This window comes from Dendropsophus ebraccatus, chromosome 14, assembly GCF_027789765.1.
Source record: "Dendropsophus ebraccatus isolate aDenEbr1 chromosome 14, aDenEbr1.pat, whole genome shotgun sequence".
Taxonomy (NCBI): Eukaryota; Metazoa; Chordata; class Amphibia; order Anura; family Hylidae; genus Dendropsophus; species Dendropsophus ebraccatus.
Genome location: NC_091467.1, coordinates 36,912,949 through 36,937,675, shown reverse-complemented (window position 1 = coordinate 36,937,675; position 24,727 = coordinate 36,912,949). Strand labels below are relative to the sequence as shown.

Genomic DNA, 24,727 nt, shown 5'->3' with positions numbered 1-24,727 from the left:
TTAAAATCCAATCCCACATGGCTTACAACCGAGGTTAGAGGGGCTATAAATGAGAAAAAAGGGGCATTCAAAAAATATAAATCAGAGGGGTCAGCTGTAGCATTTAAACATTACAAAGAAGTCAACAAAACCTGTAAAAATGTAATAAAAGCAGCAAAAATTCACAATGAAAAGCAAGTAGCTATAGAAAGCAAAAGAAACCCCAAAAAATTCTTCAAATATATTAATGCAAAAAAACCAAGGTCAGAGCATGTAGGACCCCTAAATAATTACGACGGGGAATTAATAACTGGTGATCAGGAGAGCTGAGTTACTTAATGGCTTCTTCAGTTCTGTATATACAAAAGAGGATGGAGCTGTGGTGGGTGGGGCCAGTACTGAGGTGGGTGGGGCCAGTGCTGCTAACACATGTAATGTACTGAACTGGTTTACTATAGATATGGTCCAAGATAAATTAAACAAACTCAATGTAACCAAAGCTCCAGGGCCTGATGGATTGCACCCCAGAGTTCTTAGGGAACTCAGTTCTGTAATTTCACTACCCTTGTATGAAATATTCAGTGATTCTTTGCTTACTGGTATTGTGCCGAGGGACTGGCGTAAGGCAAATGTAATACCGATCTTCAAAAAGGGCTCTCGAACTTCCCCAGGTAACTATAGACCTGTAAGCTTAACGTCCATTGTGGGAAAACTATTTGAGGGGCTTATAAGGGACTACATCCAGGAATATGTAGTGGCTAATAGTATTATAAGTGATAACCAGCATGGTTTTACTAAGGACAGAAGCTGTCAAACCAACCTAATATGTTTCTATGAAGAGGTAAGTAGAAGCCTGGATGGCGGCGCGGCTGTGGATATCGTGTACCTGGATTTTGCAAAAGCGTTTGACACAGTTCCTCATGGACGTCTGATGGGTAAGTTAAAGTCTATCGGTTTGGAAAATTTAATGTGTAACTGGATTGAAAACTGGCTTAATAATCGTACCCAGAGAGTGGTGGTCAATGATTCCTACTCCGAATGGTCCCCGGTAATAAGTGGTGTACCCCAAGGGTCAGTACTGGGCCCTCTTCTGTTTAACTTGTTTATTAATGATATTGAGAATGGAATTAACAGCAATGTTTCTATCTTTGCAGATGACACCAAGCTTTGTAGTACAGTACAGTCTATGGAGGATGTGCAGATATTACAGGATGACTTAGACACACTGAGTGTTTGGGCGTCCACTTGGCAAATGAGGTTCAATGTGGATAAATGTAAAGTTATGCACCTGGGTACTAATAACCCGCATGCATCATATGTCCTGGGGGGAGTTACTCTGGGAGAGTCACTGATGGAGAAGGATCTGGGTGTACTTGTAGATAATAGACTACAGAACAGCACACAATGTCAGTCAGTGGCTTCTAAGGCCAGCAGGATATTGTCATGCATTAAAACAGGCATGGACTCACAGGACAGGGATATAATATTACCGCTTTATAAAGCTTTGGTGCGGCCTCATCTGGAGTATGCCGTCCAGTTTTGGAACCCGATTCATAAAAAGGATGTTCTAGAGCTGGAGAGGGTACAAAGACGGGCAACTAAACTAATAAGGGGAATGGAGCATCTTAGTTATGAGGAGAGATTAAAAGAATTACATTTGTTTAGTCTGGAGAAGAGACGTTTAAGGGGAGATATGATTAACTTATTTAAATATATAAATGGCCCCTACAAGAGATATGGGGAAAAGATGTTCCAGGTAAAACCCCCTCAAAGGACAAGAGGGCACTGCCTCCGCCTAGAGAAAAAAAGGTTCAATCTCCGGAGGCGACAAGCCTTCTTTACCATGAGAACTGTGAATCTGTGGAACAGTCTACCACAGGATCTGGTCACAGCAAAAACAGTAGAGGGCTTCAAAACAGGGCTAGACAAGTTCTAGACCAAAATAATATAGATGCATATGTATAGAACCTATCACCCCTTCCCTGTATCCATCCCCTCCTTGGTTGAACTTGATGGACATGTGTCTTTTTTCAACCGTATTAACTATGTAACTATATATGTAAGTAGGGACATATCAGCAGGTAAGATTCATCTTTCCCCCATAAATGACCATTTCTTCCTATGACTTACTTGAAATATTTCTCTAACTCCATTACCACCAGTGTAGGGATGGCACATGACTTGTTGGCCACAATGTTTGCCACAAAGCTGCTTAAAGTAACATTGTTATGAGCAGCTTCCTGTAATACAGAAAAAGGGTCAGACGACATGAAAAAACAAAAAGGTGTAATCTTATGTGAAAGATGAAAAGAAGAAGAATGAGGCATCCGCACCATTTTACTGTTCAGAATCATGGCAACAAAGTCCTCCCCAGGAACAAGAACAAGAATTTCTGCTTCTTGGCAAAAAGTTTCTCCCTGGGTGAGAATATGTTATGTTAGCCACACATGCAGGTCTCTCCATGCTATTACATCTTACCAAAAACATGAAAAGCCTTACGCAGTGTTTTCAATGAATAGTGTTTCAAGAATATTTCTTAATATTGTAGCTACTGCATACAGGCCAGAATAATTGTTTAATCTCTTAATCTCTGTCACAATACTTAAAGGGGCTATCCAGGTTTACTAAAAACACAGCTACTTTCTTGCAAATACAGCATGACCCATCCTCAGGTTGTGTGTGGTATTGCAATTCAGCACCATTTACTTCAATAGAACAGAGCTGAAAAACTATACACAAGCTGAGTAAAGGAGAGGCGCTGTTGCTGGAAGAAAATCACACGTTTTTTCTAAGCCTAGATAACCCCTTTAAGCACTGCTAAGGGGGGCATAAACATGGCAGGCGCATCACTTGCACACAAACAAAACGACAGAGTGCAATTGTTTATTTCTTAATGGATGAAGCAGGACAGACACGAGTACTTGCAAAAAATTTTTTTCTTATTTGTGAAAATTCATAGTACATAGCAATACATCTTAGGTAATAGATAACTTCACCACAGTGCTGTAGACGCGAGGCTGGTCTTCACGCCGCGGCTGCGGCGCTCTTCATATCCTCAAGTCCATAGAGGCTCTCCCCCTCCAGGTGACCGGAAGTGATGAAACACGCAACGTTTCGGGATTAACCCTTTCTCAAGCGTATGTAGACATGTGCACCCGCCACCATTTTATAATACTCAGTAGTCATAGCAACGTCTCACTACGGAAACATAATCATACAATTAGGTACAAACATCTTTACAGGTAACCATCCTAACATATAACTTCACTGTTACCATAGGTATACTTATTCATATATTGTGTAGGTTACATATCACTACTGTATACGATGGAAAAATATACTAACTACATTTACAAAAATACAGAAAAGTTGCATACTTCGTTGAGGCCTTTAGGGTTAAGCGATTCTAAACAATGGATCCAATATGTTTCCTTTTGGAGCAACCTACGTTTTGTTTCACTCTCACTGTTCGCAAATGCCTGTTCTAGTACTTGCCATCTCAAATCATATACTTTATGGCCATTTTCTTTGAAATGCCTCGCAACAGAGGTCTCTCCAGACGTCTTCCCTCGCTCTTCCTCTTTTACAGTTTTTTGGGCGAATAGCCGAATCGCACAGCGATGTTCATTGAGTCTCACTCTGACTTCTCTAGTTGTTTGGCCGACGTAAACCAGTCCGCATGGACATTTTAACATATATACCACATTAGTACTTCTACATGTATACATTCCCCTGATAGGTATCTTTTTACCACTCAGGGGATGTACAACTGGGTCTCCCTTGACAATGTTGTTGCAGTTCTGACAAGAGAGACACGGGAAGGTTCCTATACGACATGATCTAAGTTTCATTTGTTTTGGTCTTCCTGTCCCCACTTCAGACCTCACAACCTCATTGCCAATGGTTTTACCTTTTTTATAAGCAAACATCGGACCATCTTTGAAGAGACTACCAAACTTAGTGTCGCGTGTCAACATTGGCCAATATCTAAGTATGCATCTCTTGATCATATTAGAGTGTTTTTCATACTTAGATATAAACATGATTTTATTCTCTTTTTCATTTCTCACCTTTTGTTTCAATAATTCTTGTCTAGGAATCTTTTTCACATCTTCCGCTACTTTTTCTACTTCTTGTCCCCTGTACCCCCTTTCACAGAATTTCTCTATCATAGTCTTACTTTGTTTCTCATAAGTATCTTCTTTTTTACAAATGCGCCGAAGTCGCATGAATTGGCCCTTCGGAATGCCTTTAAACGTGGAAGGCGCACGATGTGAGGATCGTAGCAACAAATTTTTGCGATCACTCGGTTTCGTATACAATTTAGTATCTATCTGCCCATTATTTAACGTCAGCTCGACGTCCAAATATTGTATTGTTTCTTTATGAGCTTCTATAGTGAATTCTATTAGCTCGTGCGCCTGATTCAAGTAGGCAACAAACTGGTTGAGCTGTGCATCCGTGCCCCTCCATAGGAGGAGCACATCAACAAATCTCAGCCAGGTATGTACCAATGGACTGAATTCATGGCCTCCGAGATATTGATCTTCAAAGGCTGCCATGAAGATGTTAGCTATACTTGGAGCCACAGGGGACCCCATCGAGACCCCCTTTTTTGCAATGTACTCGTGTCTGTCCTGCTTCATCCATCAAGGTTTGTGACTACTGGGACTAGCGACCCAGAATAGGACGGTATTCACACAGTGCATGATATGGCACAGGATTGTTTATGCTAAAGTTTGTGAATTGTCGCTAAGATAATTGTGCCAAATTGCTATAAAGTAAAGAAAAGACTGTCGAAATGTCGTTTGAGGAAATTGCTAATATAACAGATAAAAAAGCAGAGACTGTCACCCTCACAGAAGGTGAAAGAAGTAGTATACTTCAACTCGCGGAATCAGCTGGCTTTGGGTTTGAACATGTGAAAAGAGATACGAAGACTAATTACCCACGCAAATTGGAGCAGCTGTATACCCAAGAAGTGAATTTACGACTTCATGCATCTGCATTGACAGAATATGTAAAGGTGCAACGCATACCTAGAGGCCTACGAAGCAAACTAAAACCTGTGTTACTTAAAAATGATATGCTATACCAACAAAAATGGTTTGCTATCTCAAATCGCTACTCCCTTGACCTAATGTACCTTACCATCCAACACTTACAGAGTGCACTAACTGATATAAAGACTGAGATTGAAACAAATGAAAAAGAGTATAAGGACACTGTATTACTGGATGATTTCGAAAAAACGCATGTGGAATTGTAAAACAATATAGATGCTTTAAAAACTACTCTGTTTCAGACAAAAATCAATAAGTTAGAGCGGGACACACAGGATTACTTACAGAATCGAGTCTACACCTGGAAAGAGGAAAGAAGATTCAAAAGGAATTTCTCACAAGATACGAGTGTGGACAGCAACCTATCGGACCAAGCAAGCGTGGTTAACAGCTTCAGACGTGGAAGTAGGAAACCGGGTAATAAAAGCACAACTAACCAGACTCCTTTTTTAGAGAAAGGGAAAGAAAAAACTATCCCAGCAAAAGGAAATGTGAACAGTGGCGCTCGGCCAAAAACAACGAACAAAAAAAAGCCGGTGGGTTAGTCGTTAATCTCTCTTCCCGTGAACTAACTGATATAGAGATTAAAGTATTGGATAGAGGTTTGGGGTTTGTTCCCACTTGTGAAATGACCAAGTTTGAGTTTATGGTGGACTTTTATAAAATGTGCCGGGCAATGAGATTAAAAATGTATTTCATGGGGGTTGACAAAAAGAAAAAATATACTACAGAAAAACTTCCTAAAAAGTGTCGCATGAAATCTGATTTTGACCCTGACGTTGAGAGTACACTTTTGGAAAATTTCCAAAAGGTGGTAACGGAGGAGGTTATGAAAAATTGGGATCGTGTAGATGTCGGGCGATCCAACATGACCGTGGCAGAGAGAACTGCTTTGCAAAATCTAAAAAGAGATAAAAACATAATTATCAAAAAAGCTGATAAAGGCGGTGCCACGGTCGTGTTGGATAAGTCTGACTATCTGCATGAAGCCCACCTCCAGTTGTCGGATGACAAGGTCTATAAGGTGTTAAAGAGTGACCCGACAGAATATAAAAAAGAGCTTATAGAGGTGGTAAATGAAGCCCATGATTTGGGCATTATCAGTAAAGAATGCAAGTCGATATTGATCAACGAAAACCCTAGAGTACCAGTTCTTTACTTATTACCAAAAATCCATAAGCGATTGGAACGGTCCCTGGGCCGCCCAATCGTGTCTGGTATGGACTCTTTATTTTATACCCCTTCTTCTTTTGTTGATCAATATCTTCAACCCATAGTGAGAAAGTTACCAAATTGCCTTAAAGACACTACAGATCTACTGATGAGGTTAGAATCTCTTGATGTTCGAGATGTGTCATTTGTATGTACTCTCGACATTAAGAGTTTATACACGAATATACCTAGCCAAGAAGCGATGAATATAGTCAGGGATAAACTATGTGAAGATGAGAAACTAGATAATCGAACAATAGGTTTTCTCATGACCTTATTAGATCTGGTCTTATTTAAAAACTATTTTAGGTTTGAGGATGTGCTATACTTGCAGCTGCAGGGGGTCTCGATGGGGTCCCCTGTGGCTCCAAGTATAGCTAACATCTTCATGGCAGCCTTGAAGATCGATATCTCGGTGGCCATGAATTTAGTCCATTGGTACATACCTGGCTGAGATTTGTCGATGATGTGCTCCTCCTATGGAGGAGCACGGAGACACAGCTCAACCAGTTTGTTGCCTACTTGAATCAGGCGCACGAGCTAATAGAATTCACTATAGAAGCTCATAAAGAAACAATACAATATTTGGACGTCGAGCTGACGTTAAATAATGGGCAGATAGATACTAAATTGTATACAAAACCAAGTGATCGCAACAATTTGTTGCTACGATCCTCACATCATGCGCCTTCCACGTTTAAAGGCATTCCGAAGGGCCAATTCATGCGAGTTCGGCGCATTTGTAAAAAAGAAGATACTTATGAGAAACAAAGTAAGACTATGATAGAAAATTCTGTGAAAGGGGGTACAGGAGACAAGTAGAAAAGAATTATTGAAACAAAAGGTGAGAAATGAAAAAGAATAAAATCATGTTTATATCTAAGTATGAAAAACACTCTAATATGATCAAGAGATGCATACTTAGATATTGGCCAATGTTGACACGCGACACTAAGTTTGGCAGTCTCTTCAAAGATGGTCCGATGTTTGCTTATAAAAAAGGTAAAACCATTGGCAATGAGGTTGTGAGGTCTGACGTGGGGACAGGAAGAACAAAACAAATGAAACTTAGATCATGTCGTATAGGAACCTTCCCGTGTCTCTCTTGTCAGAACTGCAACAACATTGTCAAGGGAGACCTAGTTGTACATCCCCTGAGTGGTAAAAAGATACCTATCAGGGGAATGTATACATGTAGAAGTATTAATGTGGTATATATGTTAAAATGTCCATGCGGACTGGTTTACGTCGGCCAACCAACTAGAGAAGTCAGAGTGAGACTCAATGAACATCGCTCTGTGATTCAGCTATTTGCCCAAAAAACTGTAAAAGATAGGTATTTCCCCCCTCCCTCCTCCTCCTCACCGGCAGCCGCGTGCTCTGCTCCCCTCTGTTCTTACTGAGGAGGAAGGCTGGAGATCGGACAGGCTGTGCACAGGCGTGCTGTGTGCTCAGCGCTGCTGCTGCTTCCGGGCTGCTCTGGAAGCTGCATGGTGTGCCCTGCCTCCCCTCTCCCGTACATAAAGTGGCTGCAGGGGTCAGGTATGGGTCGGCACATCCTCCCCCCACAGGGCACCGCACTCTGTCGCGCACAGGAATCCTCGGCGCCCAGTTATCTTTTTGCAGTGTTGGAAGCAGCAGTGTGTGACGGGAGACGCTGCCGGCAGATATATGTGCTACAGCACTGAGTGAGAAGGGCAGAGGATTCCTGTGCGGGGGAGAGAGAGAGAGCGGTACCCGGGGGAGCATGGAGGTGCCGATCTATACCTGACCCCAACTGTATGTGCGGGAGAGGGGGGGGGGCAGGGCAGCATGTGACAGTGACTGGGGGCAGATATTAGATAGAAGATAGATAGATAGATAGGAGATAGATAGATAGGAGATAGATAGATAGAAGATAGAGAGAGATAGATATAGATAGAGAGAGGGATAGATAGGAGATAGGACTCCTATCTATCTATTATCTACCTGTCTCCTATCTATCTCCTGTCTGTGTGTGTGTGCGTGCGCTGGATGGATAGATAGATAGGAGATAGATACATGGGAGATAGATAGGAGTCTCCCATCCGTCCGTCCCTCGATAATAGATAGCTAGGAGTCCTATATATATATATATATATATATATATATATATATATATATATATATATATATATATATATATATATATACACACACACACACACACACACACACACATATACTGTATAGATAGAGCTAACAATATAGGCAGCACACTAAACAAACCTTTTGACCAAGTCAGCTAGTAAAAAAATACTCGCAGCACTCCGATGGTAATACAAACGTGAAAACGTGAATTTATTCCATATCACAATGTGCAGTAACTTCACAAGTAATATATGACGTTTTGGTGTCTCCTATGCCATTTTCAATTGCCACTTGAAAATGGCGTAGGAGATGCCAAAACATTGTGTATTACTTGTGAAGTTTGCTGCACATCGTTATATGGAATAAATCTACGTTTGTATTACCATCGGATAATGGGTTTTTCAAAAGGTGTGTGGCTTTTAAAAGGGGAGTGTCATAATTATCGTTCAATTTAACGTTACCGCGACTACATGTACGATAAACCGCGATATTGATTTAGGCCATTATCGCCCAGCCCTAGGAAGACGTTTGGAGAGACCTCTGTTGCGAGGCATTTCAAAGAAAATGGCCATAAAGTATATGATTTGAGATGGCAAGTACTAGAACAGGTATTTGCGAACAGTGAGAGTGAAACAAAACGTAGGTTGCTCCAAAAGGAAACATATTGGATCCATTGTTTAGAATCGCTTAACCCTAAAGGCCTCAACGAAGTAAGCATTTTTGTAAATGTAGTTAGTATATTTTTCCATCGTATACTTTAGTGATATGTAACCTACACAATATATGAATAAGTATACCTATGGTAACAGTGAAGTTATATGTTAGGATGGTTAGGATGTAAAAATGTTTGTACCCAATTGTATGATTATGTTTCCGTAGTGAAACGTTGCTATGACTACTGAGTAGTATAAAATGGTGGCGGGTGCACATGTCTACATACGCTTGAGAAAGGGTTAATCCCGAAACGTTGCGTGTTTCATCACTTCCGGTCACCTGGAGGGGGAGAGCCTCTATGGACTTGAGGATATGAAGAGCGCCGCAGCCGCGGCGTGAAGACCCGCCTCGCGTCTACAGCACTGTGGTGAAGTTACCTATTACCTAAGATGTATTGCTATGAACTATGAATTTTCAAAAATAAAAAAAATTTTTTTTGCAAAGTACTCATGTCTGTCCTGCTTCATCCATCAAGGTTTGTGACTACTGGGACTAGTGACCCAGAATAGGACGGTATTCACACAGTGCATGATATGGCACAGGATTGTTTATGCTGAAGATTGTTTATTTCTTAGACAGATAATGTGTTCCTGATGGCAAATGTTTGCAGAACAGGGACTAAGCAGTTGGAATCTTTTTGGTCTCAGAGAGATAAGCCACAAAGGAGCACAGCTGCAGCCAGTTTGTTTGTTTGTTTTTCTTTCTTTCTCCTGTGTTTTTACAGTCAGAAAACTGATGGTTTCCTAAAGCCTCCTAAAATGTTTCCTGACCGTAAAAAAACGTCCATGTGTGAAGGGGGCCTTAGAGTTGCTGTTTTGATCCTGACAAGCCCTTATGGTATTGACCCAGCTAGGCAACCATACTATACCCCCCAGGGCCCCTGTAATGTGTGGCTTGCTATTCTGTGCCAATACTCTATCTCAGTGCTCTGCAGACACAACCTGGGTCCCTCACTGCCAAATCCATCTGACTTTGTGGACGGCTTGTGTGAAGTCACAGGGGTTGCGTTGGACTTCCGGTTGAGTTAGTGTTATCTGCTGGTTTTGGCCTGTTCACTGTCATTCTTGATCAGAATTATATACAAATATTTTAGCTCACCTCTACCTCTGATGCAGTGCCTGGATCCACACCCAGCCAGATGTGATATGTAATATACTGGGAAAAATAAGATCAGGCACCAAGTGAAATCTTTCTTTCACTTCATTTTTTATTCCATTCAGTTGAAAATACTGTCAGACCACAATCGGCCAAACAGCTACGCGTTTCGAGCACATACACTGTCACAGTTGAGGTGCACTCTGTTAACCCCTTCTTTTATACACCTCATAATAAAGTGCGCTTGTGGCACCCAATTACAAAATCATAATTAAAAATGTATAAAATTGCTAAAAACATATTTTCCCCTGTAAATTCTTGATCAGCCCCCTTACCTGTCATTACAGCCATCTAATGTGCTTGGTCAGCTTAAAGGGGTTGGCCACTTTATAGTAAAATTGCTCAGTGTATAGTATTAGTAAGTGTACTCACTGCACTTACTGACAGCAGCTCCCTGTGTACCTCAATCAGACTCCCTCCTCCAGGCTGAGCTGCCCTGCTCTGTGGTGTTCCTGTCTAGAAGATGGCTGACTTGGAGTAGCATGTCACCATGCCCTGCCCCCCAGTGTCCACCACAGGCATATACAGGCTGTGTTGGACACTTAGGGGCGGGGCATGGTCATGTGCTCCACCATGTCAGCCATCTTATGGACAGACTTACCACAGAGCAGGACAGCACAGCCTAGAGGAAGGGAGTCTCATTTTAGCTCTATGGGGTACACAGGGAGCTGCTGTCAGTATGGGCAGTGAGTACACTTACTAATAGTATACACTGAGCAATTTTACTATAAAGTGGCCAACCCCTTAAAGATAAGGTAATGGGTAGATATTTCTCAAGGTTACGTACGGATATAAAAATAAATAAAACTTACGTTCATGTTCACCCCATTCCGGCTCCAAGTGATGCTCCTTGGCACTGGCTGTGTCTGGATGACACAAGGAGTTTCCTGGGCCTGCAGGGCACTCAGCACAAGTCCACCTGATCCGTCCTGAAGGAGAACTAGAAAGGCAGGATTGATATATATTGATATAATACAGGGACATAAGCAAACATCCTCAGCCCTAAATTAAAGTAGAACTCTTCCAACATGGAAAAACAATGGGTTAAAGTGGCAACTTCTCTAAGCCAATGGTTCTCCTCACTGGTGAAAGGCCGCCCGAACCATCCATTGAGATGTATAGGAGCTCCGCTCTACAGGGGAACATATGCGACAGGTCTGTCCATCTAACAGGAGCCTTTGTTATACCACTGGATGTCCGACAACTAGACATAACCTGATGCCCGAGCCCAGTCATTTGGCATTGGAATACCGGTGGCTAAAGAAGTTGGATGTAGCCCTAGGGAGTCTGGGAAAACATGGATGCTGACGTATACTGTGGCGCACAAAAGCAGATCTATCCAATAGGGTGGTCTGCCCCACTACTGTGTACACGGTAAGTACGTTCAGGCCATTACAGCGCGTGCACCCAATGCTGTGCACCTCAGTACACACAGACATCCCTTTTTTCAGGGTGCAGATAGATACATGGCAATAATGTTGCAGCTTGTAGACTCGACATGCTGGCTCCTCTTTTAGACGCTGCAGTGTGTTTAACACAATTGTAAACCTGCTCTATAGTCCCGCACCTGTGTCTATATGCACAGTGACTACATCCAGGTGCTTCCTCTTCCCCGGAGGGGGGACTTTGGCTGGGTCACATGATGATGACACAGCTGCTCCTAGGAGTGGCTGGGCTGTTCGGTCACGTGATGCCGCTCCTCTTCCTAGTGGCTCGGCTGGTCGGTCATGTGATGCTGCTGGTCTTCTGAGTGGCTGTGGTCGGTCATGTGTGGAAGACGATGATGATGATATTCCTAGTGGCTGGGCTGGTTGGTGACGTGAGGAGGAGCGCTGCGCCGGAGGATTCCGCGGAGCCGCACCCCCTAGGGGTTTTGGTGGAGTATCACGTGACCAGTTGCTCGTATGCACACCGAGTGGCGGTGCTGGTGCTCCTGCCGTAGTTGCCGGCATGTGGAGCCGGAGCAGGAGAGGGATGTCTGGTAGGTCGTCATCGTCACTACTACTACTGCTGCTGCTGAGAAGCATGACAGCATCGGGCAGACAGTGACAGCAGGAAGGGTCTCTGCCTCACCAGACCACCAGCCTGTGGCGGCCGCCTACATTGCTTTTAAACAGGCCGCCAGATACGGGTGACAGGAAGCGGAAGTGACGCTGGTGTACATCCTGGTGGCTGACATGCTGTGTGCAGCGGCTCGCCTGCTCGGTAAGTGCCGCTGGTGTGCGCCTACTCACTCTGACTGTGTCCCTGAGCGGTGCCCGGGGCTGCCACCGAGACGTCCGGCCTGTGGACACGCCCCTCTCGTACTGTCTATAACAACACGCAGGTTCGCAGGATGACCTTGTGAGCTCGGAACCTGTTCACACTGTGAGGCGGGGGCGCTTCGTGTCAAGCCTGGTACCCTCTATGGCAGGAACTGTATAATAACCCCAAGGGCAACTACTGGGCAAATGTGATGACTATTGCCCCGTGTACAGAAGCCAGCACCATCAGTAGTCACTGCTCGTGTCCATGTGTATAAAGGGATCATGGTGAAGGGAGGGGAGTGCCGTCAGTCAGCAGTGCGGCCAGTGTGTATGGGCCGTCAGTCAGCAGTGCGGCCAGTGCGTATGGGCCGTCAGTCAGCAGTGCGGCCAGTGCGTATGGGCCGTCAGTCAGCAGTGCGGCCAGTGTGTATGGGCCGTCAGTCAGCAGTGCGGCCAGTGTGTATGGGCCGTCAGTCAGCAGTGCGGCCAGTGTGTATGGGCCGTCAGTCAGTCAGTGCGGCCAGTGTGTATGGGCCGTCAGTCAGTCAGTGCGGCCAGTGTGTATGGGCCGTCAGTCAGTCAGTGCGGCCAGTGTGTATGGGCCGTCAGTCAGCAGTGCGGCCAGTGCGTATGGGCCGTCAGTCAGCAGTGCGGCCAGTGCGTATGGGCCGTCAGTCAGCAGTGCGGCCAGTGCGTATGGGCCGTCAGTCAGCAGTGCGGCCAGTGCGTATGGGCCGTCAGTCAGCAGTGCGGCCAGTGCGTATGGGCCGTCAGTCAGCAGTGCGGCCAGTGTGTATGGGCCTTCAGTCAGTCAGTGCGGCCAGTGTGTATGGGCCGTCAGTCAGTCAGTGCGGCCAGTGTGTATGGGCCGTCAGTCAGTCAGTGCGGCCAGTGTGTATGGGCCGTCAGTCAGTCAGTGCGGCCAGTGTGTATGGGCCGTCAGTCAGTCAGTGCGGCCAGTGTGTATGGGCCGTCAGTCAGTCAGTGCGGCCAGTGTGTATGGGCCGTCAGTCAGTCAGTGCGGCCAGTGTGTATGGGCCGTCAGTCAGTCAGTGCGGCCAGTGTGTATGGGCCGTCAGTCAGTCAGTGCGGCCAGTGTGTATGGGCCGTCAGTCAGTCAGTGCGGCCAGTGTGTATGGGCCGTCAGTCAGTCAGTGCGGCCAGTGTGTATGGGCCGTCAGTCAGTCAGTGCGGCCAGTGTGTATGGGCCGTCAGTCAGTCAGTGCGGCCAGTGTGTATGGGCCGTCAGTCAGTCAGTGCGGCCAGTGTGTATGGGCCGTCAGTCAGTCAGTGCGGCCAGTGTGTATGGGCCGTCAGTCAGTCAGTGCGGCCAGTGTGTATGGGCCGTCAGTCAGTCAGTGCGGCCAGTGTGTATGGGCCGTCAGTCAGTCAGTGCGGCCAGTGTGTATGGGCCGTCAGTCAGTCAGTGCGGCCAGTGTGTATGGGCCGTCAGTCAGTCAGTGCGGCCAGTGTGTATGGGCCGTCAGTCAGTCAGTGCGGCCAGTGTGTATGGGCCGTCAGTCAGTCAGTGCGGCCAGTGTGTATGGGCCGTCAGTCAGTCAGTGCGGCCAGTGTGTATGGGCCGTCAGTCAGTCAGTGCGGCCAGTGTGTATGGGCCGTCAGTCAGTCAGTGCGGCCAGTGTGTATGGGCCGTCAGTCAGTCAGTGCGGCCAGTGTGTATGGGCCGTCAGTCAGTCAGTGCGGCCAGTGTGTATGGGCCGTCAGTCAGTCAGTGCGGCCAGTGTGTATGGGCCGTCAGTCAGTCAGTGCGGCCAGTGTGTATGGGCCGTCAGTCAGTCAGTGCGGCCAGTGTGTATGGGCCGTCAGTCAGTCAGTGCGGCCAGTGTGTATGGGCCGTCAGTCAGTCAGTGCGGCCAGTGTGTATGGGCCGTCAGTCAGTCAGTGCGGCCAGTGTGTATGGGCCGTCAGTCAGTCAGTGCGGCCAGTGTGTATGGGCCGTCAGTCAGTCAGTGCGGCCAGTGTGTATGGGCCGTCAGTCAGTCAGTGCGGCCAGTGTGTATGGGCCGTCAGTCAGTCAGTGCGGCCAGTGTGTATGGGCCGTCAGTCAGTCAGTGCGGCCAGTGTGTATGGGCCGTCAGTCAGTCAGTGCGGCCAGTGTGTATGGGCCGTCAGTCAGTCAGTGCGGCCAGTGTGTATGGGCCGTCAGTCAGTCAGTGCGGCCAGTGTGTATGGGCCGTCAGTCAGTCAGTGCGGCCAGTGTGTATGGGCCGTCAGTCAGTCAGTGCGGCCAGTGTGTATGGGCCGTCAGTCAGTCAGTGCGGCCAGTGTGTATGGGCCGTCAGTCAGTCAGTGCGGCCAGTGTGTATGGGCCGTCAGTCAGTCAGTGCGGCCAGTGTGTATGGGCCGTCAGTCAGTCAGTGCGGCCAGTGTGTATGGGCCGTCAGTCAGTCAGTGCGGCCAGTGTGTATGGGCCGTCAGTCAGTCAGTGCGGCCAGTGTGTATGGGCCGTCAGTCAGTCAGTGCGGCCAGTGTGTATGGGCCGTCAGTCAGTCAGTGCGGCCAGTGTGTATGGGCCGTCAGTCAGTCAGTGCGGCCAGTGTGTATGGGCCGTCAGTCAGTCAGTGCGGCCAGTGTGTATGGGCCGTCAGTCAGTCAGTGCGGCCAGTGTGTATGGGCCGTCAGTCAGTCAGTGCGGCCAGTGTGTATGGGCCGTCAGTCAGTCAGTGCGGCCAGTGTGTATGGGCCGTCAGTCAGTCAGTGCGGCCAGTGTGTATGGGCCGTCAGTCAGTCAGTGCGGCCAGTGTGTATGGGCCCTGATCGGTGCAGCCATTGTGTATGGGCTGTGAGCAGTACAGCTAGTGTTTGTGGATGGGCTGTTGGCAGTAGAGCCAGTGTTTGTGGGCCGTCAGTTGGCAGTAGAGACAGTCCGTGAGCAGTAGAGCCAATATGTGTGGGCCGTGAGCAATAGAGCCAGTATGTGTGGGCCGTGAGCAATAGAGCTGAACATTTTGACAGATCCGCTCAACACACTAGTGATAAACCATAGGTAGATCTGCAGGGTTTGTACTGCCGTTCCTGCTTGCTGCTTAGGCTCCTGACTCCCAGGTGTCCCGCTCAGCCAGTGCGCTGCCATGTGTGCCAGTGTGCTGGAACTTGCACCGTGAAGTTCGCTGCGGATCCTGTATGTGCGCAGCGACCCTTAACCCCTTAGTGACCGCCGATACAGCTTTTTACGGCGGTCACTAAGGGTCCTTAATCTGCTGCCATCAGCTTTTTACGGCGATGGCAGAGAATAAGGCTGCTACTAACGTTAGTAGTGAAATAAGTGTATATCAGACCCCAGATCAGACCCCCCTAGTGCCCCGATAACTAACCCCCCTCCCCCGATGTTTGTTCGCAGGGATGGAAAAGTTAAAATGAATGAAAACCCCATGCTCTCCGCCACCGGAGGTAGCGGAAAGCATGGGGCTGTCATCGGGGACCCCCCTGTGGGGTCCCGGTACAAGCGATCAGCGGTATATACTATATACCGCTGATCGCTTGTACAATTCGCCGCCGGCACTTTTTATCCCCTGTCACCATAAATGATTGGTGACAGGGGATAAAAAGTGATGTCGCCCCCCACCCCCCCTGTCACCCCCGTCCCCCAGTCACCCCCCCTTCCCCATATACGTTACCTGATCCTGGAGCTCCTTCCTCTTCGGCGTCCTGGCTGGTTATGAAGTGCGCATGCGCTCCACAACCAGCCAACTCTGGAAAATTTTAAGTGACAGAGATCAATTCGGTCTCTGTCACTGAACTATGATTACTGTGATAGAAAATATCACAGTAATCATAGTAATACAGTAAAAATGAATGTATAAAGTACAAAAAGTGACACCCATACAAAAAATAAAACACACACTTTTTATTATAGTAATAATTGCAGTTTACTCCCAAATTACCCCTAACCCCCCCCAGATTACCCGTAACCACCGCACGTTGCCCGTAACCACCCCAAATTGCCAGTGACCCCCTCCAGATTGCCCGTCACCCCCCTAAATTACATGTACCCACCCCAGATTACCTATAAGCACTTCAGTTTATTAGTAACAATCCCAGATTGTCTGTAACCCTTCCAGGTTGCACATAACCCCCCCAGGTTTCCCGTAATCACGCCAGATTACATGTAACCCCCCAGATTGCACGTAACCACAGCATGTTGCCTCTGACCACGCCATGATGCCTCTGACCACCGCACCTTGCCTCTGACCACCGCACCTTGCCTCTGACCACCGCACCTTGCCTCTGACCACCGCACCTTGCCTCTGACCACCGCACCTTGCCTCTGCCAGATTACAGGTATCCACCCCAGATTGCCTATAAGAACTTCAGTTTATCCATAACCCCCCCACGTTGCCCGTAACCACCCCAGATTGTCTGTAAGCACTGCAGGTTGCCCGTATTCACCCCACGTTGCCCGTATCCACCCCAGATTGTCTGTAAGTACTGCAGGTTGCCCGTAACCACCCCAGATTGTCTGTAAGCACTGCAGGTTGCCCGTAACCACCCCACGTTGCCTGTAACCATTCCACGTTGCCTGTAACCACCCCACGTTGCCTGTAACCACCCCACGTTGCCTGTAACCACCCCACGTTGCCTGTAACCACCCCACGTTGCCTGTAACCACCCCACGTGGCCTGTAACCACCCCACGTTGCCTGTAACCACCCCACGTTGCCTGTAACCACCCCACGTGGCCTGTAACCACCCCACGTGGCCTGTAACCACCCCACGTTGCCTGTAACCACCCCACGTTGCCTGTAACCACCCCAGGTTGCCGTAACCACCCCATGTTGTCCGTAACCACCCCAGGTTGTCCGTAACCACCCCAGATTACCTGTAACCACCTCAGGTTGCCCATAACCACCCCACATTACCTGTAATCTCATTTTTTTTTTTTTTATTTTAGTAACTGCGCTATTCTAATAACCATTACTAGCTGCGGTTTTGCTCCAGTAAATTGGCGCTCCTTCCCTTCTGAGCCCTGCTGTGTGCCCAAACAGTGGTTTTTCATTTTTACTGCCAATTTTGAATACTTTCCTCTAATACCTGTGGGGTCAAAATGGTCACCACACCCCAAGATGAATTCTTTGAGGGGTGCACTTTCCAAAATGGGGTGACTTTTGGGGGGAATCTATTCTGCTGACACTACAGGGGCGCTGCAAAGGCACCTGGCGCTCAGAAACTTCTTCAGAAAAATCTGCACTGAAAATGCTAATTGGCGCTCCTTCCCTTCTGAGCCTGGCTGTGTGCCCATACAGTGGTTTATGCCCACATATGGGGTACCGTTCTACTCAGGAGAACCTGCGTTACATATATTGGGGTGACATTTCTCTCCTGTTCCTTGTGAAATTGAGAAATTTCAAACTAAACCAACATATTATTGGAAAACTTTGAGTTTTTCATTTTTACTGTCTAATTTGAAATACTTTCCTCTAATACCTGTGGGGTCAAAATGCTCACCACACCCCAAAATGAATTCTCTGAGGGGTGTACTTTCCAAAATGGAGTGACTTATTGGGAGATTTTACTCCGCTGGCACTACAGGGGCGCTGCAAACTGACCTGGCGCTCAGAAACTTCTTCAGCAAAATCTGCATTGAAAAAGCTAATTGGCGCTCCCTTCCTTCTGAGCCCTGCTGTGTGCCCATACAGTGGTTTACGCCCACATATGGGGTACCGTTGTACTCAAGTTTGCGGCCACATATGGGGTACCATTGTACTCAGGAGAACCTGCGTTACAAATTTTGGGGTACTTTTTTTCTCTTGTTCCTCGTGAAATTGAGAAATTTCAAACTAAACGAACATATTATTGGAAGAATTCGAGTTTTTCATTTTTACTGTCTTCTTTTGAATACAAAATGCTCACCTCACACCAAGATGAATTCTTTGAGGGGTGCACTTTCCAAAATGGGGTGACTTACGGGGTTTTTTCTCTCTGCTGACACTACAGGGGCACTGCAAACGCACCTGGCGCTCAGAAACTTCTTCAGCAAAATCTGCATTGGAAAAGCTAATTGGCGCTCCCTTCATTCTGAGCCCTGCTGTGTGCCCATACAGTGGTTTACGCCCACATATGGGGTACCGTTGTACTCAAGAGAACCTGCGTTACAAATTTTGGGGTGCTTTTTCTCTCATGTTCCTTTTGAAAATGAGAAACTTTAATCTAAACGTATATATTATTGGAAAATTGTAATTTTCCATTTTTTTACTGCCTAATTGTGAATATTTTCCTCCAGCCCCTGTAGGGTTAAAATGCTCATTATACCCCTAGATTAATTCTTTAAGGTGTGTAGTTTCCAAAATGGGGTCACTTATGGGGGTTTTCAGGATACCAGACTTCTAAATCCATTTAAAAAATCAGTTTTGGAAACTTTCACGAAAATGTGATAATTTGCTGATAAATTTCTAAGCCCCATAACACCCTAAAAAAGTAAAATATGTTTACCAAATTATGCCAGAATAAAGAAGACATATTGGTAATGTGCCTTAGTAACTAATTTATGTGCTACGACGTTCTTTTTTTAGAAGCAGAGAATTTCAAAGTTCATAAAATGCAATTTTTCATGATATTTTGATGTTTTTTTTACAAAAAACACACAAAGTAGTGACCAAATTTTGCCACTAACATAAAGTGCCATATGTGACGAAAAAACAATCTCAGAATCGCTAGCATACTTTAAAGCATCACTGAGCTATAAGAGCATAAAGTGAGACAGGTCAGATTTTGAAAAATTAGCCTGGTCATTAAGGCCCAAACTAGCTGCAGCACGAAGGGGTTAAAGGAGAAGTCCGGTGAAAATTTTTATTAAAGTATTGTATTGCCCCCCAAAAGTTATACAAATCACTGATATACACTTATTACGGAAAATGCACATAAAATGCTTTTTTCCCTGCACTTACTACTGCATCAAGGCTTCACTTCCTGGATAACATGGTGATGTCACGACCCGACTCCCAGAGCTGTGCGGGCTGTTGCTGCTGGCGAGGATAATGGCAGAGTGATGCTCAGTGTCCCTCCAGTGCCCTGTGTCCCTCAGTGTCCCCCTGCCATCATCCTTTCCAGCAGACACAGCCCGCACAGCTCTGGGAGTCGGGTCGTGACATCACCATTTTATCCAGGAAGTGAAGCCTTGATGCAGTAGTGGTGGGAAAAAAAGCTCTTTAATACCTATGAATCTGTCATAGCTAGAGGCAATTACACTTTTGATAAATGCAAGCGCAAATGGGAACCATGGACGTCCTCACCTCACTACCCTCTTTCTCAGTGACCTAGTCCCCATAGCGCTCATAATTCAAAAATAGATGGGGTTGCCTGATTGTCCATGTGCCTAGGAGGCCTATAGACCGTTACATGTTCTTATATTTAACTATACTGATATCCTAGTTCAATTTCATGAGATATACTTCTAGCCTCTCCTTGTTACAAACATACAGTATAGGATCCACAGCCATGGTGGAATTTTTCTGTTCCTGTATTTTGTTCCTTACAGTTGTAATGCTGTTCTTTGCCCTATTTGGCAGGGTTATATACTTACCTACTATACCTGTAGTGTGTTACATATCTTATTCATGCTGATTCTTTAGAAACTCAATGCACATGTAACAACTGCTTTCATGTTTGTAAACCTTGCAAATACTTTAATAAAAATATTGAACCAGAAAAAAAGCTCTTTATAAGCATTTCCCATAATAAGTGTATATCGGTGATTTGTATAACTTTTGGGGGGTAATACAATACTTTAATAAAAATTTTCACCAGACTTCTCCTTTAACCCTTTAAGGACAGAGCCAATTTCGATTTTTGCGTTTTAGTTTTTTCCTCCTTGTGCTTAAAAGGCCATAGCACTTGCATTTTTCCACCTAGAAACCCACATGAGCCCTTATTTTTTGCGTCACTAATTGTACTTTGCAATGACAGGCTGAATTTTTGCATAAAGTACACTGCGAAACCAGAAAAAAATTCAAAGTGTGGTGAAATTGAAAAAAAAAAGCATTTTGTTTATTTGGGGGAAATGTGTTTTTACGCCATTCGCCTTGGGGTAAAACTGACTTGTTATATATGTTCCTCAAGTCGTTACGATTAAAACGATATGTAACATGTATAACTTATATTGTATCTGATGGCCTGTAAAAAATTTAAACCATTGTCAACAAATATACGTCACTTAAAATCGCTCCATTCCCAGGGTTATAGCGCTTTTATCCTTTGGTCTATGGGGCTGTGTGCGCCATGATGTGATCTTTCTATCGGTACCTTGATTGCACATATACGACTTTTTGATCGCTTTTTATTACAATTTTTCTGGATTTGATGCGACCAAAAATGCGCAATTTTGCACTTTGGGATTTTTTTGCGCTGACGCCGTTTACCGTGCGAGATCAGGATTGTGATTAATAGTTTGGGCGATTACGCACGCGGCGATAGCAAACATGTTTGTTTGTTTATTTATTTATTTACTTTTATTTATAACCTGGGAAAAGGGGGGTGATTCAGACTTTTATTAGGGGAGGGGGCTTTTTACTATTAACAACACTTTTTTTTTAATCTAACACTTATACTAGAAGCCCCCCTGGGGGACTTCTAGTATAAGTGCTTTGATCTCTCATAGAGATCTCTGCAGCATAGATATGCTGCAGAGATCCATGAGATCGGCACTCGTTTGCTTTCGGCTGCTGCAGCCGGAAGTAAACGAGTGCCGAGCCGGCGCCATCTTGGAGCGGTCCCCGGCCGGCTTCAGAAACGGAGATCGCTCCTCCGGGATAACATCCCGGAGGAGCGATCTCCTCCACTAGACACCAGGGAACGGCTGAATCCGGTAATCGGATGCAGCTGTCATGTTTGACAGCTGCATCTGATTACTGTATTAGCGGGCACGGCGATCGGACCGTGCCCGCTAATACCTACGGTCCCGGGCTACACGCGGCACCCGGGACCGCCGCGGCTCAGAGCGGGGTCGCCGCGCGGCCCCGCTCTGAACTCCCTTACCGGCATCAGGGCTTTAATTTACGCCCGATGTCGTTAAGGGGTTAAAGGGGTTATCCAGGCTTAGAAAAAGCACAACTACTTCTTTTTTTTTTTTTTTTTGCAAAAACAGCATTGACACCTGTCCTAACGTTATGTGTGGTATTACAGTACAGCTCCCATATAAAGGGGTTATCCAGTGCTACAAAAACATGGCCACTTTCTTTCAGACACAACACCACTCTTGTCTCCACTTCAGGTGCGGTTTGCAATTAAAGGGGTTTTCCAGCGCTACAAAAACATGGCAATTTTTTCCCCTCTCTTGTCTCCAGTTCAGGTGTGGTTTGCAATTAAGCTCCATTTACTTCAATGGAACTGAGTTTGAACCCCCCCCCCCCCCCAATCTGGAGACAAGAGAGGGGGAAAAGTGGCCATGTTTCTGTAGCGCTGAATAAACCCTTTAAAGGGGTTATCCAGCGCTACAAAAGCATGGCCACTTTTCCCCCTACTGTTGTCTCCAGTTCAGGTGCGGTTTGCAATTAAGCTCCATTCACTTCAATGGAACTGAGTTTCAAAACCCCGCCCAAACTGGAGACAACAGTAGGGGGAAAGTGGCCATGTTTTTGTAGCGCTGGATAACCCCTTTAAGCTGTATTCACTTCAATGAAACTGAGCAGCAAAATCCTGCCCAAGCTGGAGACAAGAGGTGGCGGTCTTTAGAAGAAAGTGGCCATGTTTTTGTAACGCTGGATAACCCCTTTAATACGGTGGAACAGAACTGCAAAACCCAGGTCAAGTGGAGGACAAGAGTGGTGCCTTTGCTGAAAGAAAGCAGACATTTTTTTAAGCTTGTATAATTCCTTTAAGAATGTGTACAGTTTTAATAGACACAAGTCATCTTTCTTGTGTGAGTTACATATAACCTGTGACAATGATAATTTTTTGCACTCATTCCTTTTTCTTATATATAGTACCAGCATATTCTACAGCGCAGTACAGAGATCATCACTATCCACATTAGTCCCTGTCCCCAGTGGGGTTCACAATCTAGTTCCCTTTTATAGAAGCACATGGGCTCAGTGCCCCAAATAACTGGCTACTTAGGTAGCCATTGTGTTGCCCATTCTGGTGTGGCCGTTGTGCTTTCTTCCATATGTGGGGAGTGTGTAATTCTAAACATGTTCTCTGTTTCTAGTTTCTCCGACCCCCGTAACATGGATTCTGTCCCGAGGGGCGTCAAAGAAAGCTGGAACCAGCTCTAAAAACTTAGGAGGAAAAAGTGCAGGCAGAAGATATGGCATCAAGAAATTAGATGGTGAGTCTCAAAGGGTATGCTCGCACACATTGGAGTTTCACTATGTTATTGCAATAAAGGGTGTCTGGACGGTAATTGAATGATTAAACTTCTGCAATGAAGTGATGCAGAGGTTCAGCTTCTCTGCATCATGCCCCGCGGGGAAACACTCCACTATAGGGCTTCACCCATCCGTAGCATCTGTAAAATACGAGACATGTTAATAAGCCCTTAGAAGCTCGTTTAAAATGGCCTCCATTCATCCAGTCAAGAACATAGGAGTCACCTGTTGGCTAGTATATGTCAGTATGCCTTTGTTATATGCGTTATGGTATAGTCCAGGACATTTTTTTTTTGTAAAAAAAAAAAAATACAGCGCAGTATGCAGTATTGTGTTTTTTTCTTTTTGGGCAATGTGCTTCATCTAGCTCTTCCTTAATGTTTTAGGTGAATTTGTCCATGCTGGAAACATTCTCGCTACTCAAAGATTAATGCGTTGGCATCCAGGATCCCAGGTAAGTCAGTAGTTTTAGCTATAGATTGGGGACTGAGGGGGTAGTGAGTCTCCGTTAGGGGATCTCCACACCGACATATATGGAGTCTGCAGTAAGTAACAATGGCTCCCCCTGCTATTCTGGAGATTGAAGCCTGGCTGTTTGTAAAACTACAAAATGTTGTATTTAATATTTAATTGCCTACAACTGCCAAATATTATACAACAAAATTGTTTTCCATTATTACAGAGTTAAAAAAAGAATGGAAGCTTCCCACTGTTGCATTAACCACATAATCACATTAGCACTGATATGGCACTGAAATCTTTGTAAAAAGCAACTTCTATGAATCTGAAGATAATACTCAGTTGAATGAAACCTGTTGACAGAGGATCATATCACACTCATGTATGATTCTTTAACCCCTTCCCGCATCAGAATGTACATGTACGTTGCGTGGCAACCCCAGTCAGAGCTGCCGCCATTCCCAACTGCTGTTTGCAGCCCAGGACCACGGCTATTAGCCCGCTAATTAGAAATTTAAATGCAACTGTCAAAAGTGACATTTTGTGCCCCTATCCTTGGTGTCTAGTGGGGGGATCTAACCCCGCGATGCGATCCCGGAGGGGGGATACCTTCTGCTTGCCAGTCCAGGGCTCAGCGTCGCACTGACGCTGATCCCTGCTCTGCAATCTGTAGATCTGGTTTGCAGTAGACCAGAGTAATACAGCACTGATCTAATCGATCAGTGCTGTATTAAGTATACTGCAGTGATCTCTATGAGATCTCTCCTCCAGGGAGACTAAAAGTTAAAGTGTAAAAACTAAAACAAAGTTTTTTCATAAAAAAAAAATTCTCTCCCCTTATAAAAGTTTAAATCACCCCCCCCCCTTTCCAATTTTATAAATAAAAAACATATATATTGGTATCGCAGCGTGCGTAATCGCCCAAACTATTAAATTATCACATTCCTGATTTTGCGCGTTAAACGGCATAAGCATAAAATTGTCACATCAAATCGAAAAAAATGTAATAAAAAATTATCAAAAAAAGAAAGAACAAATCATAGTGCAAAAAATGACACCTCACCCCATAGACCAAAGATAATAGGGTTATAAGGATGGTAATAGAGCAATTTTAAACACATTTAGTTGTAGAAATTATCTCATGTTATTGCTAAATATATACCAGTTAGTAGTTTAACATACTACCCATTACAATTATTCTGTGTCTTTTAGGTGGGAATTGGACGCAACAAGACATTGTTTGCTTTGGAAGATGGAATTGTGCGCTACACAAAAGAAGTCTACATCCCATCCCCTCGCAGCAGTGACAGCATTAACATTGTTAGGAAACTGCCTTTTGGTGCCGTCCTCTACAAAACCTTTATAAATGTCATTCCTAAGCCGAAAGAACATAGCTTTAAGCTAGTGGAAATGATGTGATGCTAGATCATGTAAATACTGTTTTCTAATAAAGTTTATTTAATACTCTG

At 45.4% G+C, this 24,727-nt stretch overlaps 2 protein-coding genes across 4 annotated transcripts in view; one reads left to right on the top strand and one right to left on the bottom strand.

The window, feature by feature from the left end:
- EME1 (essential meiotic structure-specific endonuclease 1) overlaps positions 1 to 12,525 on the bottom strand; it is a 25,725-nt gene extending 13,200 nt beyond the window's left edge. The window contains exons 1-4 of one of the 2 annotated variants that reach the window (XM_069953144.1): positions 11,800 to 12,525; positions 11,045 to 11,172; positions 2,313 to 2,396; positions 2,110 to 2,219 (exon numbers count right to left, since the gene is read on the bottom strand). In XM_069953144.1, the coding sequence (XP_069809245.1) occupies positions 2,110 to 2,219; positions 2,313 to 2,396; positions 11,045 to 11,172; positions 11,800 to 12,259 (782 nt within the window). In that variant the 5' untranslated portion in view covers positions 12,260 to 12,525. Of the gene's footprint in view, positions 1 to 2,109; positions 2,220 to 2,312; positions 2,397 to 2,975; positions 3,178 to 7,619; positions 7,705 to 11,044; positions 11,173 to 11,799 lie in introns of those variants that run through there. The other variant, XM_069953146.1, reaches the window with a different exon arrangement.
- On the top strand, positions 11,987 to 24,727 carry MRPL27 (mitochondrial ribosomal protein L27). 2 transcript variants are annotated; one of them, XM_069953147.1, is made up of 4 exons: positions 11,987 to 12,213; positions 22,640 to 22,759; positions 23,186 to 23,253; positions 24,471 to 24,727. In XM_069953147.1, the coding sequence occupies exons 1-4, from the start codon at positions 12,183 to 12,185 to the stop codon at positions 24,675 to 24,677; spliced, it is 426 nt and encodes a 141-aa protein (XP_069809248.1). In that variant the 5' UTR covers positions 11,987 to 12,182; the 3' UTR covers positions 24,678 to 24,727. The 2 variants fall into 2 exon arrangements, with proteins under 2 accessions (XP_069809248.1, XP_069809249.1); XM_069953148.1 differs by lacking the exon at positions 11,987 to 12,213 and adding an exon at positions 12,230 to 12,437.